The sequence below is a fragment of the Myxocyprinus asiaticus genome, chromosome 38, assembly GCF_019703515.2.
Source record: "Myxocyprinus asiaticus isolate MX2 ecotype Aquarium Trade chromosome 38, UBuf_Myxa_2, whole genome shotgun sequence".
NCBI lineage: Eukaryota > Metazoa > Chordata > Actinopteri > Cypriniformes > Catostomidae > Myxocyprinus > Myxocyprinus asiaticus.
In genome coordinates this window covers 10,469,634-10,491,680 of record NC_059381.1, presented here as the reverse complement: position 1 = coordinate 10,491,680, position 22,047 = coordinate 10,469,634, and the positions used below count along the sequence as shown (strand labels likewise).

Here is a 22,047-nt window from a genome sequence, read left to right as displayed (position 1 = left end):
TCACAAGAAGTTGCTGGAAGTTTGACCCATTCCTCCAGACAGAACTGGTGTAACTGAGTCAGGTTTGTAGGCCTCCTTGCTCGCATTTTCTATTGGATTGATGTCAGTGCTTTGTGATGTGCACTCCAATACCGTGACTTTGTTGTCCTTAAGCCATTTTTCCAACTCCAACTTTGGAGGTGTATGCTTGGGGTCATTGTCCATTTGGAAGACCCATTTGCGACCAAGCTTTAACTTCCTGGCTGATGTCTTGAGATGTTGCTTCAATATATCCACACAATTTTCCTTCCTCATGATGCCATCTATTTTGTGAAGTGCACCAGTCCCTCCTGCAGCAAAGTACCTCTACAACATGATGCTGCAACCCCCATGCTTCACGGTTGGGATGGTGTTCTTCGTCTTGCAAGCCTCACCCTTTTCCCTCCAATCCTAACGATGGTCATTATGGCCAAACAGTTAGATTTTTGTTTCATCAGACCAGAGGACATTTCTCTAAAAAGTAAGAAGATCTTTGCCCCCATGTGCACTTGCAAACTGTAGTCTTGCTTTTTTATGGCGGTTTTGGAGCAGTGGCTTCTTCCTTGCTGAGCAGCCTTTCAGGTTATGTCGATATAGGACTCGTTTTACTGTGGATATAGATACTTGTCTACCTGTTTCCTCCAGCATCTTAACAAGGTCCTTTGCTGTTATTCTGGTATTGATTTGCACTTTTTACACCAAACTACGTTCATCTCTAGGAGACAGAATGCATCTCCTTCCTGAGTGGTAAGATGGCTGCGTGGTTCCATGGTGTTTATACTTGCATACTATTGTTTGTACAGATGAACGTGGTACCTTCAGGCATTTGGAAATTGATACCAAGGATGAACCAGACTTGTGGAGGTCCACAATTATTTGGCTGATTTCTTTTGATTTTCCCATGATGTCAAGCAAAAAGGCACTGAGTTTGAAGGTGGGCCTTAAAATTCATCCACAGGTACACCTCCAATTCAGTACACCTCCTATCAGAAGCTAATTGGCTAATTGTCTAAAGGCTTGACATCATTTTCTGGAATTTTCCAAACTGCTTAAAGGCACTGTTAACTTAGTGTATGTAAACTTCTGACCCACTGGAATTGTGATATAGTCAATTAAAATGAAACAATCTTTCTGTAAACAATTGTTGGAAAAATTACTCATGTCATGCACAAAGTAGGTCCTAAACGACTTGCCAAAACTATAGTTTGCTAATATGAAATCTGTGGAATGGTTAAAAAAAATATTTTTAATGACTTAAACCTAAGTGTATGTAAACTTCTGACTTCAACTGTAAGTATTGTGGAGCTAGACTATTCAAGGCTTTAACAGAATTTTAAAATTAAATAATACGAAATTTAACAGGTAGCCAATGTAGTGACGATAAAATGGGGCTATGATAAAATGATAGACAATAAAACAAAGCAAGACACAATACAAATCAAATTAAAAATAAAGTTAGTAAATAAAATTTAATATCAAGAACTTATAAATATAGCCTAGACAACCAGTCCAAAGGATACTAAGTTTCTTTCTCATAATCTTAAAAGCTTTTGATCTAAAGGCTTATGATCAAATGTTTGGGATTATTTCTGTACTCAAAAATAAAGTATGCCTAATTAAAGATGTCAATACAAACCTTTTATTTATTTGTTGTATTTATTTATTTAATATTATTTTTTAAATAAAAGTAGCCAACAAGTGTCCAGCATATGAAATCATTCAGTGCTGTTTAAAAAGCATCCCAGGATGCACCTGAGTGTGCAGAGCTGGAATAGACAAAAGGTTACACTGAAGAAGTTCAAATATAAGATGTTTCTGATTTAATTTGTTTTGGTCACTGCATAATGTCCATACTTTTGTGTTACTTCTTAGTTTTGATGACTTTATACTCTAAAATCTAAAATGTGCAGTAAAGAATAATAAAGAATAGGGGCCATTCACATTGAGCTCGTTTTTGTGTCCTTCCGTGCTGTTTTAATAATGTATTGCAGTGTGAACGTGTGCTAGATAGACATCTTTGACAGTTTGTTCGCGTTTTTAGATGCCATATCAAGTTAAAAAGAACCTAAACTGTTCAACATACATCTTGAGTCTAGACACCTACATTTTGCTCTCGTGTCGCTGTGTGTAATTTTAGTGCAACAACAATGCATTCCAGCATGTGAACGGCACCTAACGTGTTTTCAAACATTGTGCTGAAATTTCAAACACTAATTTTGAATATTAACTAACATATAGGCCTATGCAATTACACAAACACCATCAACACAAGTCACGGCATCTTCTAGCAAAATTAAAACGAATAAAAGCAAATTCAGAGCTGAATATGGCTGTTTACTTGCGAAAAAACTAAAGCTAAATAATTAGCCTATATAAACATTTATGTACAGCTTTGTTCAGCAATGTCACATATAGCCTATAGACAAATCATAATTTGCAGCACAAACACAGAAATTATTTATTTTATTTTTTGCATTTAGAGTTTGATGTGGTGAAAGATTAAATCTTTGCCAAAAATTAATGCTTCAACCATACCAAACACTGCACAAACTAGAAGCGAGCACAAACGATGAAGACAGGTGAGAGTGATTGATTGACATGGGGTTAAGCCTGCATGATTTCACGGCTCCCTTAAGTTGTCTTGTTAAATACAAAATCTTATGATGTTTATTTTAACGGCAGAAATCGAGCACAAATGAACGGCACCGGTTTGGAGCGATTTGAACCACATGTGGTGGAAAGTGACATCACACAGCCAAAAAAATAATGTATGACATCTCAAACACAGAACCAGCACAGACTAATGGTATAGATTTGGTAATGATTTAAATATATGGGGTGCCAACTTCACGGAGGTAGAACAAAACTGGATGTCTGGGGTCCGCTTCTTGAGGAAAAGGATTGGGCTTTATTTCTTCTAGATGTTTATGAAGAAATGTAGTTCCAAAGCAATCTTGCTTGTCTCGATTCATCATCTTGGTTAATGAAAAACAAAAACAAAACCTATTAAAACAGCCTAAACAAATATTTACCTAGATATAAAGGTCTTATATTTTACACATTAACACACACACCTTAAATTGTCCATGAAGTTATTTGATCTTGACTCAACGCAAAAATCAAGGAGCATACACTCCTTTTTGAAGTCTTTCTATTATTGTGAGCCAAGACAGGCAGGTCTGAAAATATTTGTTTGGATTGATTTGTATTTGATCTTTCAAAGATTAACAGATTAACTGTGTTCAAAGCATGTGTACTCACTAAGTATGCATTAGAACAAACCTGTCCTGACTGTAGACATAACAGACCCCGAATGCCTTTTATGTTCCACCCATTTCTTTGAATTAGCACCATCAATGTTATATAAATATGTCTAGAGCTGCATGGGGCCTTTTTGTTGTTCCAGAGTGTTGGGAATGTTTCACTTTGGTCTTCTAAACACCATCCAGTGTTTTGGTTAGTCATGCTTTCATCTAGCAAAATTATTTTGATTCCCATTAATTTTCAATACATTTGTTCTCACCACAGGATCCCCTGAAGAACAAGTCCATCTTCTCAGGAGGACTGTTTCAGTATCTGGAAGAGAGCAAGAAATGGAGGAGCCGTTTTTTGTATGTGGGTGAATCCTACAACATTGGCTTGTACGAGAGCAAAGCGGTGAGTGTAAACTGCTGAGTGGGCTTTTTTTGGGGGGACCATTGCACAAGCATGACCAGCTTAGATAATTAAATGTAAACAAAAGTGAAATGTGTTTTAGGGAACGCAGTCTTGATATGGCATAGCTACTTGACGTTTTTTCCTAAACCTTGTCTAAATCTAGAGTGTGGTGCTATCACTGGTCATGTATGTCATTTCCCCAGCTGCAGAGTGATTCTGAGCTGTCTGTTTCCTTTACAGGCACATGATCGAGGTCTCCACCCAAAAGGGTTCATAAACTGTGCCGGGTACAGAGCCCTGACCTCTGTGGAGGAATACCTTGAGCTTCTCAACAACAGCCTGCCTGGTAAATGATGAAAAGGCTAAATAAATATATTAAATGTATACAAAACTAACTGATGTAAAAAAAAAATTTAAAAAAAGGTGTCCGAAATTCTAATTGCAGTCCTACAGAAATCCTGAAGATTCCTATTGGAATTTCGATCATAATTTGGAAACAATTCTAAAGGTTCCTAGTGGAAATGAATTATTTTATTATGAGGATTCCAATGTAACATAAAACAGAACTAGTTACTATACAAACAGTTCTTAATCAGCTCTGTGGACCCGCCGGTGGGTCCAAAATAGGGATGCACCGATCGCTTCAATACTGACGTTAATAAACGGATCAGGTATCGGTCCGACAAGCCCAATCCAAATGTGTGTTAGTCATGTTCGTTACTGTCAAGCTCAAAAAATGACAAAAGAACCATTAAAACGCAATTAAAGTAGTTCATATGACTCATTTTATTCAAAGCCACTTGAAGACATGCGATAGCTCTGTGAATCACAAAAGGCTGTGTTTAATAAGTAAATATATAAAATGCTCACGCAGCTCCAGCGCGTTAGTGAATGATGCTTCTCTGTTTACACACACTCGCGGCTATTTTTAGCCTTCACAGCAGTGCGCAATATTTGAGCGCTACTCATGAACATCTCAGATGTAGATGCTCAATGGTTTGGTTCACTTATATGCATTTAGAACAGCACCAGAGGTGCATTTTTACCAGAATTTGAATAAGAAGTGAATTAAACTATTGTGAACTTTCCTACAAACAGACACATACAGGACTTCCTGGAGAGTTCAGAATGTCAAAATAAAAGCGTGAGGGTTTTAAAGTTAAAGGTGACTCACAGAGGCAGAGATATGAACTCAGTAGCAGGGTTTATTGAACAGATGATTGAAACAGTGATATAAACATTGCGAGTAAATCCAGTTGAGCAGAGTGGCAATCAGCAGGTGAGTAATATCCAGACATGGTATAGACACAATGAACAGATAACTCACAACAGTCTTATGATACTTGCAGGCAATAATGAAGACACAGGTATGTATGACATAGTAGAAAGATGTGGAGTCTCAGAGATACTATCGATGAGAACAGACAAAGAGTGTGTGTGAAAGCGGGGGTATATATGCAGTCCTTGATTAGCCACTAATGATATGCAGGTGCGTGTAATCAGAACTCAGGGGAGAGTGAGCGCTGATGGCAGTGAGGAAGAAAGAGAGAGAGAGAGAGAGAGACAGACAGACCGACCGACCGACCAGTGGATCCGTGACAAAAGGTGCACGATTGAGATACATTACTATTATAATATATTATTATTATTATCATTTGTTTACAAATTATAATAATATTTAAGTTGAATGGGTTCCAAAAAATAACCGTGAATGAAAAGTGAGCTGATATCTTATAACTTGAACAAAAAAGAGATCTGAATCCTTTAAAGTCCAGATACAAGTTGAACAAATTTTGCCAAAAAAAAAAAAAAAACGGCTTATTTTCTACTGATGACTTATACTGGAATTACTGTTAATTTTGCTGCTACATTATCAAGAATACTAGTTAACAATAACGTTTTTCTAAATAACGTGTAGTTAGAGGTTTGTGTTTCTTTACATATTAAAGAGTACACCCAAATAGTTCCACACAATAATGTAAAGATATTCTAAACTGATTATGCAAAAAAAACAATACATCGGTATCGGCCGATGCTGAGATTTCCGATATCGTATCAGTGCATCCCTAGTCCAAAAGGGGGCACTATGTCGTGAAAAAAGTTTATGCTTAAAATGTTCCAGTCTCCGGATACATAAGTCAGGTATATCATATGTGGTATCGTTTGAAAGCTTAAAATCTGATAACCATCACTGCATTTGTTACATAAAATAACAAAATAAGGCCTGAAAACATCCCTGTCGCAAATCAGGGCCACCTAGATGTAATGTGGTAGAAATAATGTGTTAGAATTAATATGACTATCTTTCATATAGCACTTAAATAGACATTCCCAGGAATGTGACTGTACAGTTTATTTTGTTACCGTAATACCACAGTTTGAAAGATTTTCAAAGAATCACAAAGTGAAATCTGATTTCTGTAAGACATCAAATACAAATGTCTCTTTAAATGCACCGATCACTGCTGCTGTAAATAGCTAAAAACTTTATATCTTATTTATCCCTTAGGCAGTTTTTTACAAAATGAGAATTTGTATTACTGTGAGCTTGCTTGTGTGAATAATCCAATGTTATATCTTGGATGTCCAGAACAAAATATGCGGTCTAGCAGGAAAAGCATGCTAAACAAATCATCAGAAATATGTTATCAACTAACATATTAATCACAAAGGGGATGATACCTAGACTGAGCTACTAGTCCGCTCAGAGGCCAAGATATGCGATGAAACAATGGGGTTGGAGCGTGAACTAAAAATTAGACTGAATGTCTATGGACAAGCACATCTGTGAGGGCTAAAATGCGTTAGAGCACCACCTACATTTCAGATCGTCATTTTGTGATGGAAGGTGATGGAGGACAAATTCTTTTTTCTAGTACTTGCTGCCAAGGTTTTTCTGAAACATTAGACCAATTTTGGGCAATTAGTCATCAGTATGTGTAAATGGTGAGCTTTTATGAGTGTGAAAAATTGCAGATGGAAAACCAAAATTGCCACATAGTTGAGACAAAGGCCATTTCTTCACTAATACGTTTTCGGTTGTAAACACAATTTTGCTGTTTAGGCCTTTCATCTACACTGAAATTATGTTTTCCTGCACTAAAAATAGAGACTTTCAAAAATGCTGTCTATACCACATACTTTGGAAAAATATGACATTAGGATACTGAAAACTGAGTTTTCAAATGAAAAGTTTGACATGGCCTAATATGATAAAATTACCCGTTAGAACATCAATAAGAATTAAAGCAGAATCAAGAAGCAGTCTTTTGGAATTTTCCAACTGCTGTACGTAACTCTCCCTGCAGAAATTGCAGTTTTACCAGCAGGATCTTATTTGATTCTTAGAGGATTCATGAACACATCTTATCCATCTTATCAGTGTAATTTGACAGTTTGCGTGTGACAGTCTTGAGCAGTGTGTATTTTGTGATGTGTTGTTTTAGATACAAAGGCCAAAGCAGGCAATGCTCCATTTCTGAAGTGCCCCACACAGTTTCCCCTCATCTTGTGGCATCCGTATGCACGCCATCACTACTTCTGCGTCATGACGGAGAAAGAGCAGCAGAAGTGGCACGCCGTTTTCCAGGACTGTGTGAGACATACCAACAACGGTGAGTCAAGGTTACGAACAAAAGACTAAACGAAGCATATGTGCTGTTTTTAGATTTATGCCCATTTCCCTTTTGAGAGAATCTGCTTTCCTGAGTTTTAATAAGCCATGTTTTATCTTCTTTATCCTTCTGTATCATCCTCTATCTTTGTGTTTAATCATCTCTCAGACTGTCTTTCCTGCCTGTCACTCAAAAGTAGTCCTGAGAGAATTTCTAGCAACACATGCTCAGAAATCCTGGCATACCTTTATAAACATACACCGTATTATATTAAGCTACACCCTGAAAACCTGTTTGAAAACAATCATCATTTTTGCAATTCTGTTCGGTGATGCAGTATCCGTTTTGATTCATCATAAGCGCACAGTTGAAAATCATGATTCTAATCCCTTAGACAATTAATACCACACCTTAACAAGTAACAGCACACCTGCTTTGAGGTACAGTATCATACATGTCAGTTACACTCTGAAGTTTCATAGGACAAAACCCTAACCTGAACTGTGAGCAATAATAGTGATGCTCACCTAAAACAAGCGCCACTAAGTATGATGTCATGCAATCACATTAACCAGTACTAGCACATAGAACACATGACCCTACTATTGTTAACAGGACAGCACTACAGTCCTTTAAACACAGATGAAATGCACTGATATTAAAAAAATGCCCATGGTTTGGTATTCTCCTTTGTTTCCTTGCAATTCCCTTTATCCCGCTGTAAAATAACTGCAAACAAGTTTAGAACAAACCCATATTTCTCTGTTAAGAAGCGTCAAAAGAATGTTGCAATAAGCTATTTAATACAATGAAGAATTATATTAATTAATTCGATGTATACAAATAATATTCTCCACCCCTGTTACAAGATTAAAGATAAATGGCAGTTTATCCCAAACTTTCACACTGGAGTGAAGAACTAGACAGGGTTGCCCTCTGTCCCCAACATTATTTGTGCTTTTCAAGATTCCAAAGATCATTCTATTGTATATATTAAACAAAAATTGGAAAAAGACATGGGAATTCATATTCCAGAAGATGAATGGATAAACATATGCCGATCGCAGAGCGTGATTAGTCACTGCAGGGAATTTATAACATGGAAAGACTTACATTCAAATTGAGATTGCAAGGGGGGCATTTTGCTAAATACTGGGAGAAATGGATTATGTACGTATGTATGTATCTAATTAGATTAGGAGAGAAGAATGGCTTATATGACTAGCAACCCAGTGTTTTTAATTGTTTTTAATTTTTCTATTTTTACATTGTATTTTGTGACCGATGTGAGATGTGTACTAATGATACACTCATAACTAATGTCTAGCTAATGCAAATCCATGTAAGGTCTGTACCCAAATGGCCCTGGCTATATTTTTTTGTATTTTTGTTTGTCTTTATATGTTCCAATTTAAAAGAAAAAAAAAAAAATACATAAAAGGAAGAACTGTATTTATTAGCTTGTTCAATTCCAGTATTAGCCAACTTGCAGAGCAACATACTGTAGGTTCAACATCAAGCCAGGTGTCGACTGTTAACTGAATCTCCTCTGACCACATGTCAACACCTTCCCATGATGTGCTGGAGTAGATACGAGACCGTCTCATTTGTGCTTGTTGAGACATGACAACAAATTACTTGCTTTGTGAATCACAATTAATGACATGAGGTTTACAAACCAGATAACGTACAATTTACCCCGGTGTAGAAGTACAACCCCAATTCCAAAAAAGTTGGGACAGTATGAAAATGCTAATAAAAACAAAAAGGAGTGATTTGTAAATTATATTCACCCTTTGCTATATTGAAAGCACTACAACTAAACATTATATGATGTTTTACCTTGTAAATTTGTCATTTGTTTGTACAGTAATTTCAAATCAGATGATTGCAACACACTCCAAAAAAGTTGGGACAGTCGAGTGTTTACCACTGTGAAACATCACCATTTCTTCTAATAACACTTATTAAGCATTTAGGCATTGAAGACACAAGTTTGTTACGTTTAAAAAGTGGAATTTTCCCACATTCATCCATTTATGCAGGTCTTCAGCTGCACAATTTTACAGGGTCTTTGTTGCCATATTGTGCACTTCATAATGCACCCCACATTCTCAATTGGAGATGGTCAGGACTGCAGGCAGGCCAATCTAGCACCCGCACTCTCTGCTTATTCGGCCAATATGTGGTTTGAAGTTGTCCTGCTGAAAATTCTGTGACGTCCCCGGAAAAGATGGTGCTGGATGGCGGTATATGCTGCTACAAAATTTTTACATACACTACCGGTCAAACGTTTTGAAACACTTGACTGAAATGTTTCTCATGATCTTAAAAATCTTTTGATCTGAAGACGTATGCTTAAATGTTTGAAATTTATTTTTGTAGACAAAAATATAATTGTGCCACCATATTAATTTATTTCATTATAAAACTAAAAAGTTTTTTGGAAATTGATGACTTGGACCAAATAATAAAGAAAAGCAGTCAATAAGTGCCCAACATAGATGGGAACTCCTTCAATACTGTTTAAAAAGCATCCCATGTGACTACTTTTTTTATTTCCCACTGTTCTACTTTCCATCTAAGATGAGACCAAGCCCAGAGAAATTGGCGCTTCTGGACAGTGTTGATGTAGGGCTTCTTTTTGCATAGAAAAGTCTTAACTTGCATTTGTGGATGCAGCGGCAAATGGCGTTGACTAACAAAGGTTTACTAAAGTTGAAGTGCTTTCAATATAGAAAAGGGTGAATTTACAAATCACTCCTTTCTATTAGCATTTTTCATACTGTCCCAACTTTTTCAGAATTGGAGTTGTAGTTCTAGTACTTCTCGGTATCTTATTGGGACATGATGATAGACTGCCAAATACAATTTAGGGTGTGTTTTTTAAACAGCACAACAATATTGCTCACTGCCTCACCCAAAGTGTCAGTCACATTAAAGACTCATAAATTCTCTTTTGCATTCCTTCTCACCTGTCTGTCTGCACTAAGGAAATTTCGACCTCCCTACTGTCCACATCCAGAGATAGATCTATTAAAGGTGGGACCTTAAAGTCACTCATTAGCCAGGGGCTGCATCTTATCTTCCCACAGATTTCCCTGCAGTCGCTATTCAAAATGTATGATGGAAAGCACTTTGCTATTCTCCCAGTCCTGATCTTGCCCCCTAATTAAGTCAACATGAAACAACACTGGCATCCTGTTTTACACCATAATATTACAGAAACAGGAGATTTAATGAGAAAAAAGAATTAGGGCCGGACTTGATTTTTATCCATTGGAAATTGATTGCATCTGCTTTTTAAGGAGGTTTTTTGACTGGGACGTAGAGGCTAAAGTTCGAGTTCAACCTTGAGAGTATCTCAATGTATCATGGTGGGAATGCTTATTTTTCAAATCGCTTGTTATTGTCATAACTTTTATTACATTCATGTTAAACGGCGTTCAATTTCTGTCAACTATTGGCAACATTTTGGAAAGGCCACATAACCTAAACAGTAACAGTAACCTAAAACAGTGTCTAAACAGCTATTTGACTGTAGGTTAATATTTTATTTAACCATCACTTTTGCCATTGACATTTCGGGAACTGTCATTTTGTTTAAATAAGTTCTGGTACTTATGATATATTTCTACTGCCTTTTCCTACCTTGTCGAAAATTTTACTTCTCTGTTGTGTGCACACACTCGCGAACAGCCTTTGTTGGACTGTTATAAGGTGATGTTACTGCAAGTACTTCCGTGTACTTCAGAATGAGAATTATCTTTATTGCCAAGTATGCTTACACATACAAGGAATTTGTCTTGGTACAACAAGACAGAGATAATAAAAACAATAAAATAAAAATAAAAAGCTAATAGAAAATATAAGTATATATAGAAATACACAATAAGACAATATATACACTGGCGGCCAAAAGTTTGAAATAATGTACATATTTTGCTGTTTCGGAAGGAAATTGGTACTTTAATTCACCAAAGTGGCATTCAACTGATCACAAAGTATAGTTAGGACATTACTGATGTAAAAAAAACAGCAACATCACTATTTGAAAAGTCATTTTTGATCAAATTAGACCATCAGCCATCACTCCAACACCTTATCCTTGAGTATTCATGCTAAATTGCTAATTTGGTATTATATCAAACACAGTTGAAAGCTATTTGGTTCATTAAATCAAGCTTAACATTGTCTTTTGGCCGCCAGTGTATATATACAGTTGAAGTCAGAAGTTTACATACACCTTAGCCAAATACATTTAAACTCAGTTTTTCACAATTCTTGGCATTTAATCGTAGAAAACATTCCCTGTCTTAGGTCAGTTAGGATCACTACTTTATTTTAAGAATGTGAAATGTCAGAATAATAGTAGAGAGAATTATTTATTTAAGCTTTTATTTCTTTCATCACATTCCCAGTGGGTCAGAAGTTTACATACACTTTCTTAGTATTTGGTAGAATTGCCTTTAAATTGTTTAGCCTGGGTCAAACGTTTTGGGTAGCCTTCCACAAACTTCTCACAATAAGTTGCTGGAATTTTGGCCCATTCCTCCAGACAGAACTGGTGTAACGGAGTTGGGTTTGTAGGCCTCCTTGCTCGCACATGCTTTTTTCAGTTCTGCCCAGAAAATGTATGTTGGATTGAGGTCAAGGCTTTGTGTTGTCCTTAAGCCATTTTGCCACAAATTTGGAGGTATGCTTGGGGTCATTGTCCATTTGGAAGACCCATTTGCGACCGAGCTTTAACTTGCTTGGCTGATGTTTTGAGATGTTGCTTCAATATATCCAAATAATTTTCCTTCCTCATGATGCCATCTATTTTGTGAAGTGCACCAGTCCCTCCTGCAGCAAAGAACCCCCACAACATGATGCTTCCACCCCCATGCTTCACGGTTGGGATAGTGTTCTTCGGCTTGCAAGCCTCACCCTTTTCCCTCCAAACATAACAACAATCATAATGGCCAAACAGTTAAATTTTAGTTTCATCAGACCAAAGGACTTTTCTCCAAAAAGCAAGATCTTTGCCCCCATGTGCACTTGCAAACTGTAGTCTGGCTTTTTTATGGCGGTTTTGGAGCATTGGCTTCTTCCTTGCTGAGCAGCATTTCAGGTTATGTTGATATAGGACTTGTTTTACTGTAGATATATATATACTTGTCTACCTGTTTCCTCCAGCATCTTCACAAGGTCCTTTGCCATTGTTCTGGGATTGATTTGCACTATTCGCACCAAACTACATTCATCTCTAGGAGACGGAATGCGTCTCCTTCCTGAGCGGTACGACGGCTGCATGGTCCCATGGTGTTTATACTTGCGTACTATTGTTTGTACAGATGAACGTGGTACCTTCAGGCGTTTGGAAATTGCTACCAAGGATGAACCAGACTTGTGGAGGTCCACTTTTTTTGTTTTTTGTTTTTTTTTTTGTTTTTTTTTCTCTGAGGTCTTGGCTGATTTCTTTTGATTTTCCCATGATGTCAAGCAAAGAGGCACTGAGTTTGAAGGTAGGCCTTAAAATACATCCACAGGTACACCTCCAATTCAGTACACCACCTATCAGAAGCTAATTATCTAAAGGCTTGACGTCATTTTCTGGAATTTTCCAAGCTGCTTAAAGGCACAGTTAATTTAGTGTATGTAAACTTCTGACCCACTGGATTTGTGATATAGTCAATTAAAATGAAACAATCTGTCTGAAAACAATTTTTGGAAAAATTACTTGTGCCATGCACAAAGTGTATGCCCTAAACAACTTGCCAAAACTATAGTTTGCTAATATGAAATCTGTGAAGTGGTTAAAAAATGAGTTTTAATGACTTCAACCTAAGTGTATGTAAACTTCTGACTTCAACTTCTGACTTCAACTACGAACACAGATTGTTTCTTTGAAATAAAGTGCACTGATGAATCATGCACAATAGAGTGCAACAATGCCCACTCACCTTTTCAGCCGTCTTGGCTAGTGGTTGACCGATATATCGCAGAGGCCGATTTATTTTTTATTTTTTTCCACTTTGGCCGATTCTTTTTTTTTTTCTTGAGGGTGCTGAAAATCACCTGCTTGCATGTTAAGCGACTGAGACATGTAAATGACCAGTCATGGTTCGTTTTGATGTTGCGTGCCATCGTGTTACTACAATAATAGACCGGTGTGCAACACAGTCTCATTTAAATGGTACGCATATCAGAGCCGCGGCAGACGCGTTTGAGCTGGTAATGTTAGTGCTCGCCTGTTTCATTCTTCCTGTCTCACCTCAACAGTTCCCTGTAACTTTTAACTGTCTTGTCTAATGATAAAAAGGCAAATATCAATAAAACGAATATCATATATTCCGTCTGCTAATATGCACATATCTCGTTTAAACAGATGTAATAAACCAACCTCACAACGTGAGCAGATCCAGCATCCTTTGGGGCGCAATTTTTATTAAATTTTTTTTTACCTCTAAAGCGTATATTCTATCAGTCTCTCCTCAGCAGTTCCCTGTCACCTTCAACTTTCTTTTCTAATGATAAAAGGCAAATATCAGTAAAACTTCTATTATATACCGTTTGCAAATATGCAGATATCTCGTTTAAACAGATGTAATTAACCTCACAAAAATCCAGTGTTTTCTTCCCATCGAACGCTCATCTAATATCTCCTCTGAAGCGCATATTCTATCAGCCAGAATCAAAACTTCAGGATCAAAAGTTCCTCTTATTCATAAATCATGATGGTCAGTCCATGACAATCCAAGGAGGTGATCCAGGCCATTTAAACTGTCAGGAGATTCCTGCTTGTGCTTGATCCGCACGAGCACGTGAGAGCAACTTACGTTTACTTAAGTAAAAGCGCTTCACATGTGCTACAAGTAAATGTCTTATTCACTCTGCACTCTGTGCAATTTGATTCTGTATTATTTGAGAAAATGTGATTGCTAACATGGACATGCCATCCATGGTTGCTGGACTACTGTCTGTACTGTTATTTCCTTTTTCCTAATATATTAACAATTTCTTCATGTGCAAATAAATTACTAAAATTTGATGACTAAACAGAAACCATAAGAAACTGCTATCTACCATTTTAAAATACAATATTTTTTTTTTTTTTTTTTTTAACAAAGTCAAAATTTTGTGTGAGAGTAAATATAGTGCTAAATAAGAGTTTATAAAAAATGTTAGCAATTTTATGTTTGTTATTTACTATATTAAATTGTGTGATATATCGGCATTGTATTGGCCTATCGGCCACCCAGCTCTCTGGATATCGGCATCGGCTATTTAAAAAACCCATATCGGTCGACCACTAGTCTTGGTTCCGGAAGTGTTTTTTTCCCATTCATTTTTACCAACCAGCTCTGAGGTCTATCACAACATTACAAACTTTTATTTGAAGCAAAAAGTATTTGAAAATTGGACAAAAAGACAAAGGTACAAGACTGTATACTTGCCGTCTTTCACGAGGGCATGAACTATAATGCCATGAAGGATTGTTAATGACGTAATCGAATTAAAAACAGTTAAAAATAGAAAACTATTCATTTTAATTTGTTGATTATAAGTAGATAAACAACATGTTTTAAGTTTATTGCAAAATATTCAGATACATATACAAATATACAAGTAGTTTGAGCATCATTCCCTATGCATCTTGGAAGTGGGTAGTCGTTGCTGGGCTCTTGGCGTCACAATTCTCTGATTGGTGGAACTTTCTTTGCAGGATAATGGGTTGTGTAATTATTTAGCATAAATTCTGCTATTAAACAAACATTTTTTTAAATGAAGTTAAAATAATGCAGAATGATTGTAGCAGAATTATATAACATTGATTTAACACTCTCTACTCTCACGGTGGGTCTGTCTTAAAAAGTTTAGAAGTTATCATTAAAAATCAGTTCCCCTATGGAGAAAAAAAAGGAATGGGGATTTTTCTTTCAGGAACCAGACTGTTCCCACTCTGTAAGAACAGGAACATGTTTTTCTAAAGTAATTGCGGTCAATTTTGATATCTAAAACAAGAGAGTCTTCAAGAGAAAGTGTTGTTCCTCAACCTGTTTTGCATATTGATTTAAAATTAACATGTAATGAGAGACTTGGTCCCAGATCAATATCTACAGCAAACATTGTGGGATATAAAGTCTCCTGCTTGCCTCCAGGCCTTTTAAAACTTAGAGGTGAGATACACTGCCTGAATCTGTAACAGGCCAAAACGGACTGCTCATGGGTGCTAGAAAGTATACACACTTACAGTATTTGCCTTTGAGGCAGAAGGGAAGGGCCCTAACACTTCTGAAGATCCTGCTGAAGACATGAGCTTAAATAGTATGATGACTGGAGGCAGTTGCTCTACTAATGTGAGAGCACAGCTGCGTTTTGGCTGGAGGGTTTCCAGAGGAGAGAACATCAACCACATGCAAATCTGTGGTGTTACAGCAGGTGCTTAAAGCGCTTGGGTTTTATTGGCGTAATGGAATGATATCCAGGATAACACGCCATCACACACACAAAAGCCTTTTATATGGATGTGATAAAGCAAACCGCAAACGTACTTTACTAACTATTTGAATTGAAACTAGGCCTCTATATGAACACAATACTTGTTTTAAGATGATTTTCCCACCTAGAGGAAAGGGGCTATACATTAAAAAAGACATTGGTGCTTCAATGAAAATGTTGCATTCTGAAAATTTTTGTTCATGAAGTAATTGTATTCGAGTCATTGTTCAGTCAGCCTGTGGTGGTTAGTCATTGTTGATGTTTTGTTTGAGTCTTGCCTGTCTCATTGGCAACTGGGAGAGTTGGAGATCAATCATGTCATCACACCCATTATGACATCACTGTACGGAGATGCACGGCAAAAAGGAAACAAACAGGTTTTAAAATAGAAGTGTAGATCGTCACTTTCGAATACAGAATTGAAGAAGCAAAAAAGCCAACAAAGCATTTTTTCCTAATTTGAGTGTTATGACGGTTGCAATACACAACCAACTAGAATGCTTTGAATTACACATAAGTACCTTTGTACGACGTAATAAGCACCCTTTGACCATCTGTCTGGGCAACACTAACATGTGCTCATTGGAGATGTCATCTGTGAACACTTACGTTAAATTAACTCTTGCTTTCCATTTCTGTTCATCTGAAGACCACTAATTGCCATCTGTACTTTGATTGTAAGTAACACCCCCCTAATGTGTTATATAACACACCTCTATTGAATATTACCAAAGTCCCTTTAAGGCAAGTTGGGTCACTTGGTGGCCATGTTAGTGTAATGCCTCTGAGCAGCCCCAGGGACGTTATTTTCGATGTATACAAGTACAGCACCTGTCTCCTTGAATGGGAAAGACCAAATTCTCTTAAACAGTTTGTCAAGATTATGATCAAATAACACATTTCAAATCGGCAATAAAATCTGATAACTATGGTATCATTAATTTGTGCTTCTTTAGTTTAGATCACTCTAAAAAGCTATTTTTCAAGCTGGTCCAACTAATGCACATTTTTCATGAAAACTGACAAGTGATGTCTATCAAAAAGGTAATTGGCCCTTTTAATTGTAAGGCGTGACTTCTGTTCCTGAGCTGCCATGTTCAGCATTACGGTTTCTCCCATGCATAAGTATACCAATGACATATCTCATTCTATACTGTCTCTGTTATTACAGTTTGGAACATAACTCGTCTAGCTTTGTTTGTGCTGTGGCCATGAATGGTACCTCAAATCATTTGGCCTGTTAAAAAGAGGAGTGCTGATATTTTTCTAGGGAATCAGACTTAAAATATATGCCTGGCTGGCAATAAAATGGGAGAAAAAGTCTCAGACTTTACATTTAAAGGAGGTACCTGATGACCAGAATATCATAAAGACTTGGGGGCTCTTTTCACTTTGGCCAATAGGCAACCACATAGTAACATGCGAAAAACTACTCTGAACACCACAAAGCAATGACCTGGCAACCACCCATAAGACACTACACCAGATCCATGGTGGATACTGACTTTGTGTCTATGGACATTTATGTTTGCTTGGTCTGAAAACATCTTTCCTACAGATTTATAAATGCAGTTAAAAAGCTAATATGTTTACACTGTGTCTCGTAATGGATTTATAGATAAGATATTTATCTTGAAACTCGCCTTCTTGGTGACATCCTGGTAATTTCAGCCTAAATGGGAAATTCTCCAGTGAATGAAACAGTAACAGAAACCACACACACATGCAGTGGCTAAAAAACCTTGGGAACCAGCCATCCCAGGAGTCTCTGCTAACCACCGCACAGGCCTATGCCAGAGGCAGCCCATGCTAAACTGTACCATATGTACTATTTTTACTCAAGACAGCCGTGCTGAGTTTCCCAGGCCTGCAAGCTTACCGGAGCTGATCTGTAATCGTGACCTGAAAAATGAGTACATTCTTTTTTTTTTTCACCCAACAACAAAAACACCATGCACGCACACACATAAAGACCCACATTAAATTTAATTAGAGTAGTTTTGGGACAAAACTATTTATGCACACTGCAAAAACTATTGTGTCTTGTTTTTCAGTAAAAATACCTTATCCTTTAAAACAAGAAACATTTAATTGAGAACCAAAATTGCATAAGATAATAAGCCACTGGGCTAAGAAAAATAAACTTAATTCAAGATATATTCTCTGAAAACAAGTCTTAATATCTTAATTTTGCTTCTCAGGTAAATGTATCTTGTTTTAAAGATTTACTGTATATACTGTATTAAGGGTTTATTGCAGATGTTTTTACTGGAAAACAAGGGGAAAATACTGATTTAAGAAAATTATTGTTTGCAGTGAAATTAAGGATTTGTGGTGATATCAGTGGAGGTGGTGGTGTTTGGGGACAAGGGGGTGTGATGCTGATTTTGGGTTATTGTGTTTATCGAGCACAGAACTCTATGGACTTTCAGAGACTACTGACAAATGCATCTAGTGTTTTCTCATGGGGCTCAGGCCAAGAAAAACTAGTTATGTTCTACTTTCCTCCATTCTTGTCTGTCTGTCTCTCTCTCTCTCTCTCTCCTCTCTCTCTCTCTCTCACTCCAGCCGGAAAATGGACGCTGAGCGTGTTTCCTGTTTCTGACAGACTCTTATACACTCCATCCCTCCCCATCTTTCACTGCTGACTTCCTGTCTTTGTGTCACTCTCTCAAATACAGCCAATCCGATTCACACACTTCAGCACATATACACACAGATAAAAATACTCACAAACACACTCTGCATCACCAGCTCCTGCCTTGTGAAGGTTTGTACAGCTTGCCTTTGCTCATGTCTGTTAGGGGTGTAAAGGTTCAAATTTCTTATGGTTCGGTTTGTATCACGGTTTTAGGGTCACGGTTTTGGTACGGTTCGGTATTTGCAATGTTCAGAAAAAAAAAAAAAAATATTACTGCCAAATCCAAAGTAAGAATACACTTATTTGGTAACAAACACTTCAACAGGTTTGCCCTTAATAAAAATAATTGTTTTTCAGTAACCATAGATTAACTATGGTATTTGTAGTAAAAACATGGTAACCACAAAATCAACATGGTTACTGTCATGTTAACAATATATAGTAAAATCATGGTTACTATATGGAAACTACAGTATTACTTTATTGCAGTATTATGGTTAATTGTATCAAAACCATGATTTCTGCAAAGAAAACCATGGTGACGGCAGTCATGGATACTACAATATTACTATAGTAAAACCATGGTTAATTTTCACTAGCGTCTTTAACTAAAAAAAACCTTTTCTCTAATTAATCACTATTTTAACTTAATACCTGTACTATTACGCCACATGCATCGACATAAAATGCATTTCAAACTCTACTGCACATATATTCAATATTTGGAAGCTGTACATCACTATAGAAGGAACTTTGCTATTAAAATATATACGCGGGATGTTGTGACTTGGCTCGAGTGTTTTAATCCTATGTGGAAATCACACATTTTCATCAGCGGAGTAGGGAAAAATTTTGTTGGCAATGAACATCCCAATCGCTTTAGTTATCGTTTTATGCCTGTCCGAATCGGCACTGAGTGCTTGCTTAAAAACGAAAGGGAGTGTGTGCAGTTTCGGCACATCTGCTCATCTTTCCCCAGTGATTTTGGCATAAATGATCATATATCAATGTATTACCAGTATACAGCACTTGTGTCGAGCAATGTCTGCAAACAGTGCCTGTTTTGTAAATGTTTTTTGACCATCGCTGTTGTAATTGACTTAAAGAAAATGTTTCCAGACAGGAGACCTGAATATAGCAGGGGCTTCTCTATCAGTGGCTCGTTTTCTCCACTTGCCTATTTCAACACAACGTTTGCAGAACAGTGATGTCATCAAGCTGACCCACGTGAAACACATGCGGAGCGTATCCATTTACAGATCCATCCAGGTGCATTAGCGGAGGTTGTAACTGTGCGTGTCTGTTTGACGCTTTTTTTTTCACAAAACCTTGTGCTCCAGATGCGTCAATAAGCTTGAAGTGAACCGTGGTGCCAGTGCTTACCGTATCATGGGCGTCGAACTGTATGGTTCGTTTTTTTTACCATGAACCGTTACACCCCTAATGTCTGTGTATTTGTCTTTCCATCTCTGTCTGTGTAACTTTGTAGATCCCACACTCACTTTCTGTTGGCAACAGGAAAGCTGTTCCAAAAGGTTATCTTAGTTCCAAAAGACACAGAGAGCTCAAATTACCCAAAATAAAAGGTTACGTTAAGTTTTCTTTATCACGATTGATGCATTTATCATTCATAAAGCATCAACCAGCATAAACACTGGCTAGAAGGGCAGAGTCATTACATGGACGCACTCACCACAAACACACACAACAGCTGTGTCAGTGATCACATGATGGGGAAAGGACCTATTAATGCTTTTTGTTGTGTAAAACAAGCCCAGATGGAACTTGTGACAGAAATGAAGTACTTTGCAGCCTCTTTAAGGCACAATTTAATTGCAATCTATCATGCTAATTTATAACTATCACGAAAATGCAGAACGAGACGCTAAGCGCTTTTCATGTGGAGTTCAAAGTTCACGCTTTTGTTGACGCCCTCATGCGAATAATGGAGGCTTCATGATTGCTGTAATAAAGTGGATTGCCACAGTCTGCCGACTGATTCATATTGTGGAGGATGAGAGTTTAAAAGATTTAATACACATTGCAATGAATATCCAACACATGCGGGGGGACTAGGTCTTTCAATTAGTCAACCTCCCACTTAGACTGGGAAATGTTAAATGTTACTTGAATTGGTGCTATTTAAGTGCATTTCTGCAAACTGTGGAAGGCTTTGTTTGGAAAATGTTAATAGCATTATTGTTACATATTTTTTTTGTTTTCTTTCTTAAGAAGAAAATTATGCATTTAAAAGAAGAATACTGTTTATAGTTTATATATATATAGAGAGAGAGAGAGAGAGAGAGTGAGAGTGTACATTTTCAGCACTTCGAAATATGCAATTCGCGATTATGAAAAATATGCGATTAATCGCAATTAAAAAAATTGACTGGCATCATAAAATAAACATGTACCCTAATGACTTGCATATATTATGCATATTCCTTGTCTTATTTTGTGCAGTTCATCTGTGCACATTATCCCAAAGAGAAATTAATGATAAAATCAAATCAATTCTGAAAAATTCTGAAAATGAAGTAAAATGGTTTGTGAATACTGTTTCACATAGACTGTGTAATATCAGTGAAAGCGGGACCCTCATCGGTTGACTCTGATTTGGATGCTTGGCCAAAAAAGCACTTTAGCCATGGAAGTACAAATACCATAACTCTAGTACCATGTAATTATGTCTTCATTTAAATATTTTTCTTAACAGTCTTGTCACATTAGGTCAGCTGGATTCTCCTAAAATTCTCCACCTGACTGAAACTAAGTCTCTACAGAAACCAATGTTGCTCAGTGCAACTCATACATGAAATGGGATTCCATTCCTTGCTGGAAAAACCAGGTCATACTTGATCAAGCTAGGGATTTTTTTAGGCTACCAGCTTGACCAAGATGGTCTACTAGGTCGTCCTCATCCCCACTGTGTTTGTTGTTTTAGCAGGATTGTCAAAATTGTGTGTTGTTGATGTGAATTTTTTTTCATTTTTTGCCATCAGTTAAACTGTAAAAACAGATGATCATAACAGAAGTTAAAAACTTTAGAAGAAAACATGCACACAAGTTATCACAACAGCTGTGACACTTTTTTTTTTTTTACCTCCTCTAGGACTGTCAGAAGAATGCAAGGTATCAACACCAGCATTCACTGACTCCCTGCGGCTGTACAGACAGGCTAAGGGTCACTACGGCACCTGGGACATGATGTGTGGAAACCAAGCACAGGTCAGTAAAGGTCTCTCACATTCATTCAGATGTTTGAGAGGTACCAAACAACATCTGACAGTTGTGAGTTGGATCATCTTCCATTCAAATCAGTGTTCCAATAATAGTGGCATTTCAGAGCCAAAATCTTGCTGCCGCCATTTTTTACAGTGAATCTGGGAGTTTAAGGCAGTCTTGATGCTATCAGAAAGACAATGGACTTCAGACTCTAACTCGTAGCAATGTATTGAGAATGGAAGGGTAATCAGAGCCTCCCTACAGAAGAGTGAGAGTGTGTAGTTCAGACAGTCTACACTTTTCTGCAGATGATTTTGGGTTGAGTTTCCTCCCCGTGTCCTTAATCCAGGCTTTATTCTGAGTCCCAGACAGGTGGGATGGTGAATTAACTCTCTATAATGGTAGTTT

At 37.2% G+C, this 22,047-nt stretch overlaps 1 protein-coding gene across 1 annotated transcript in view; it reads left to right on the top strand.

Moving 5' to 3' along the window:
* Positions 1-22,047, top strand: part of niban2a (niban apoptosis regulator 2a) — a 44,869-nt gene that overhangs the window by 9,421 nt on the left and 13,401 nt on the right. The window contains exons 3-6 of the mRNA XM_051677911.1: positions 3,547-3,675; positions 3,916-4,021; positions 7,122-7,289; positions 21,527-21,642. Coding sequence (XP_051533871.1) covers positions 3,547-3,675; positions 3,916-4,021; positions 7,122-7,289; positions 21,527-21,642 — 519 coding nt within the window. The remainder of the gene's footprint in view (positions 1-3,546; positions 3,676-3,915; positions 4,022-7,121; positions 7,290-21,526; positions 21,643-22,047) is intronic.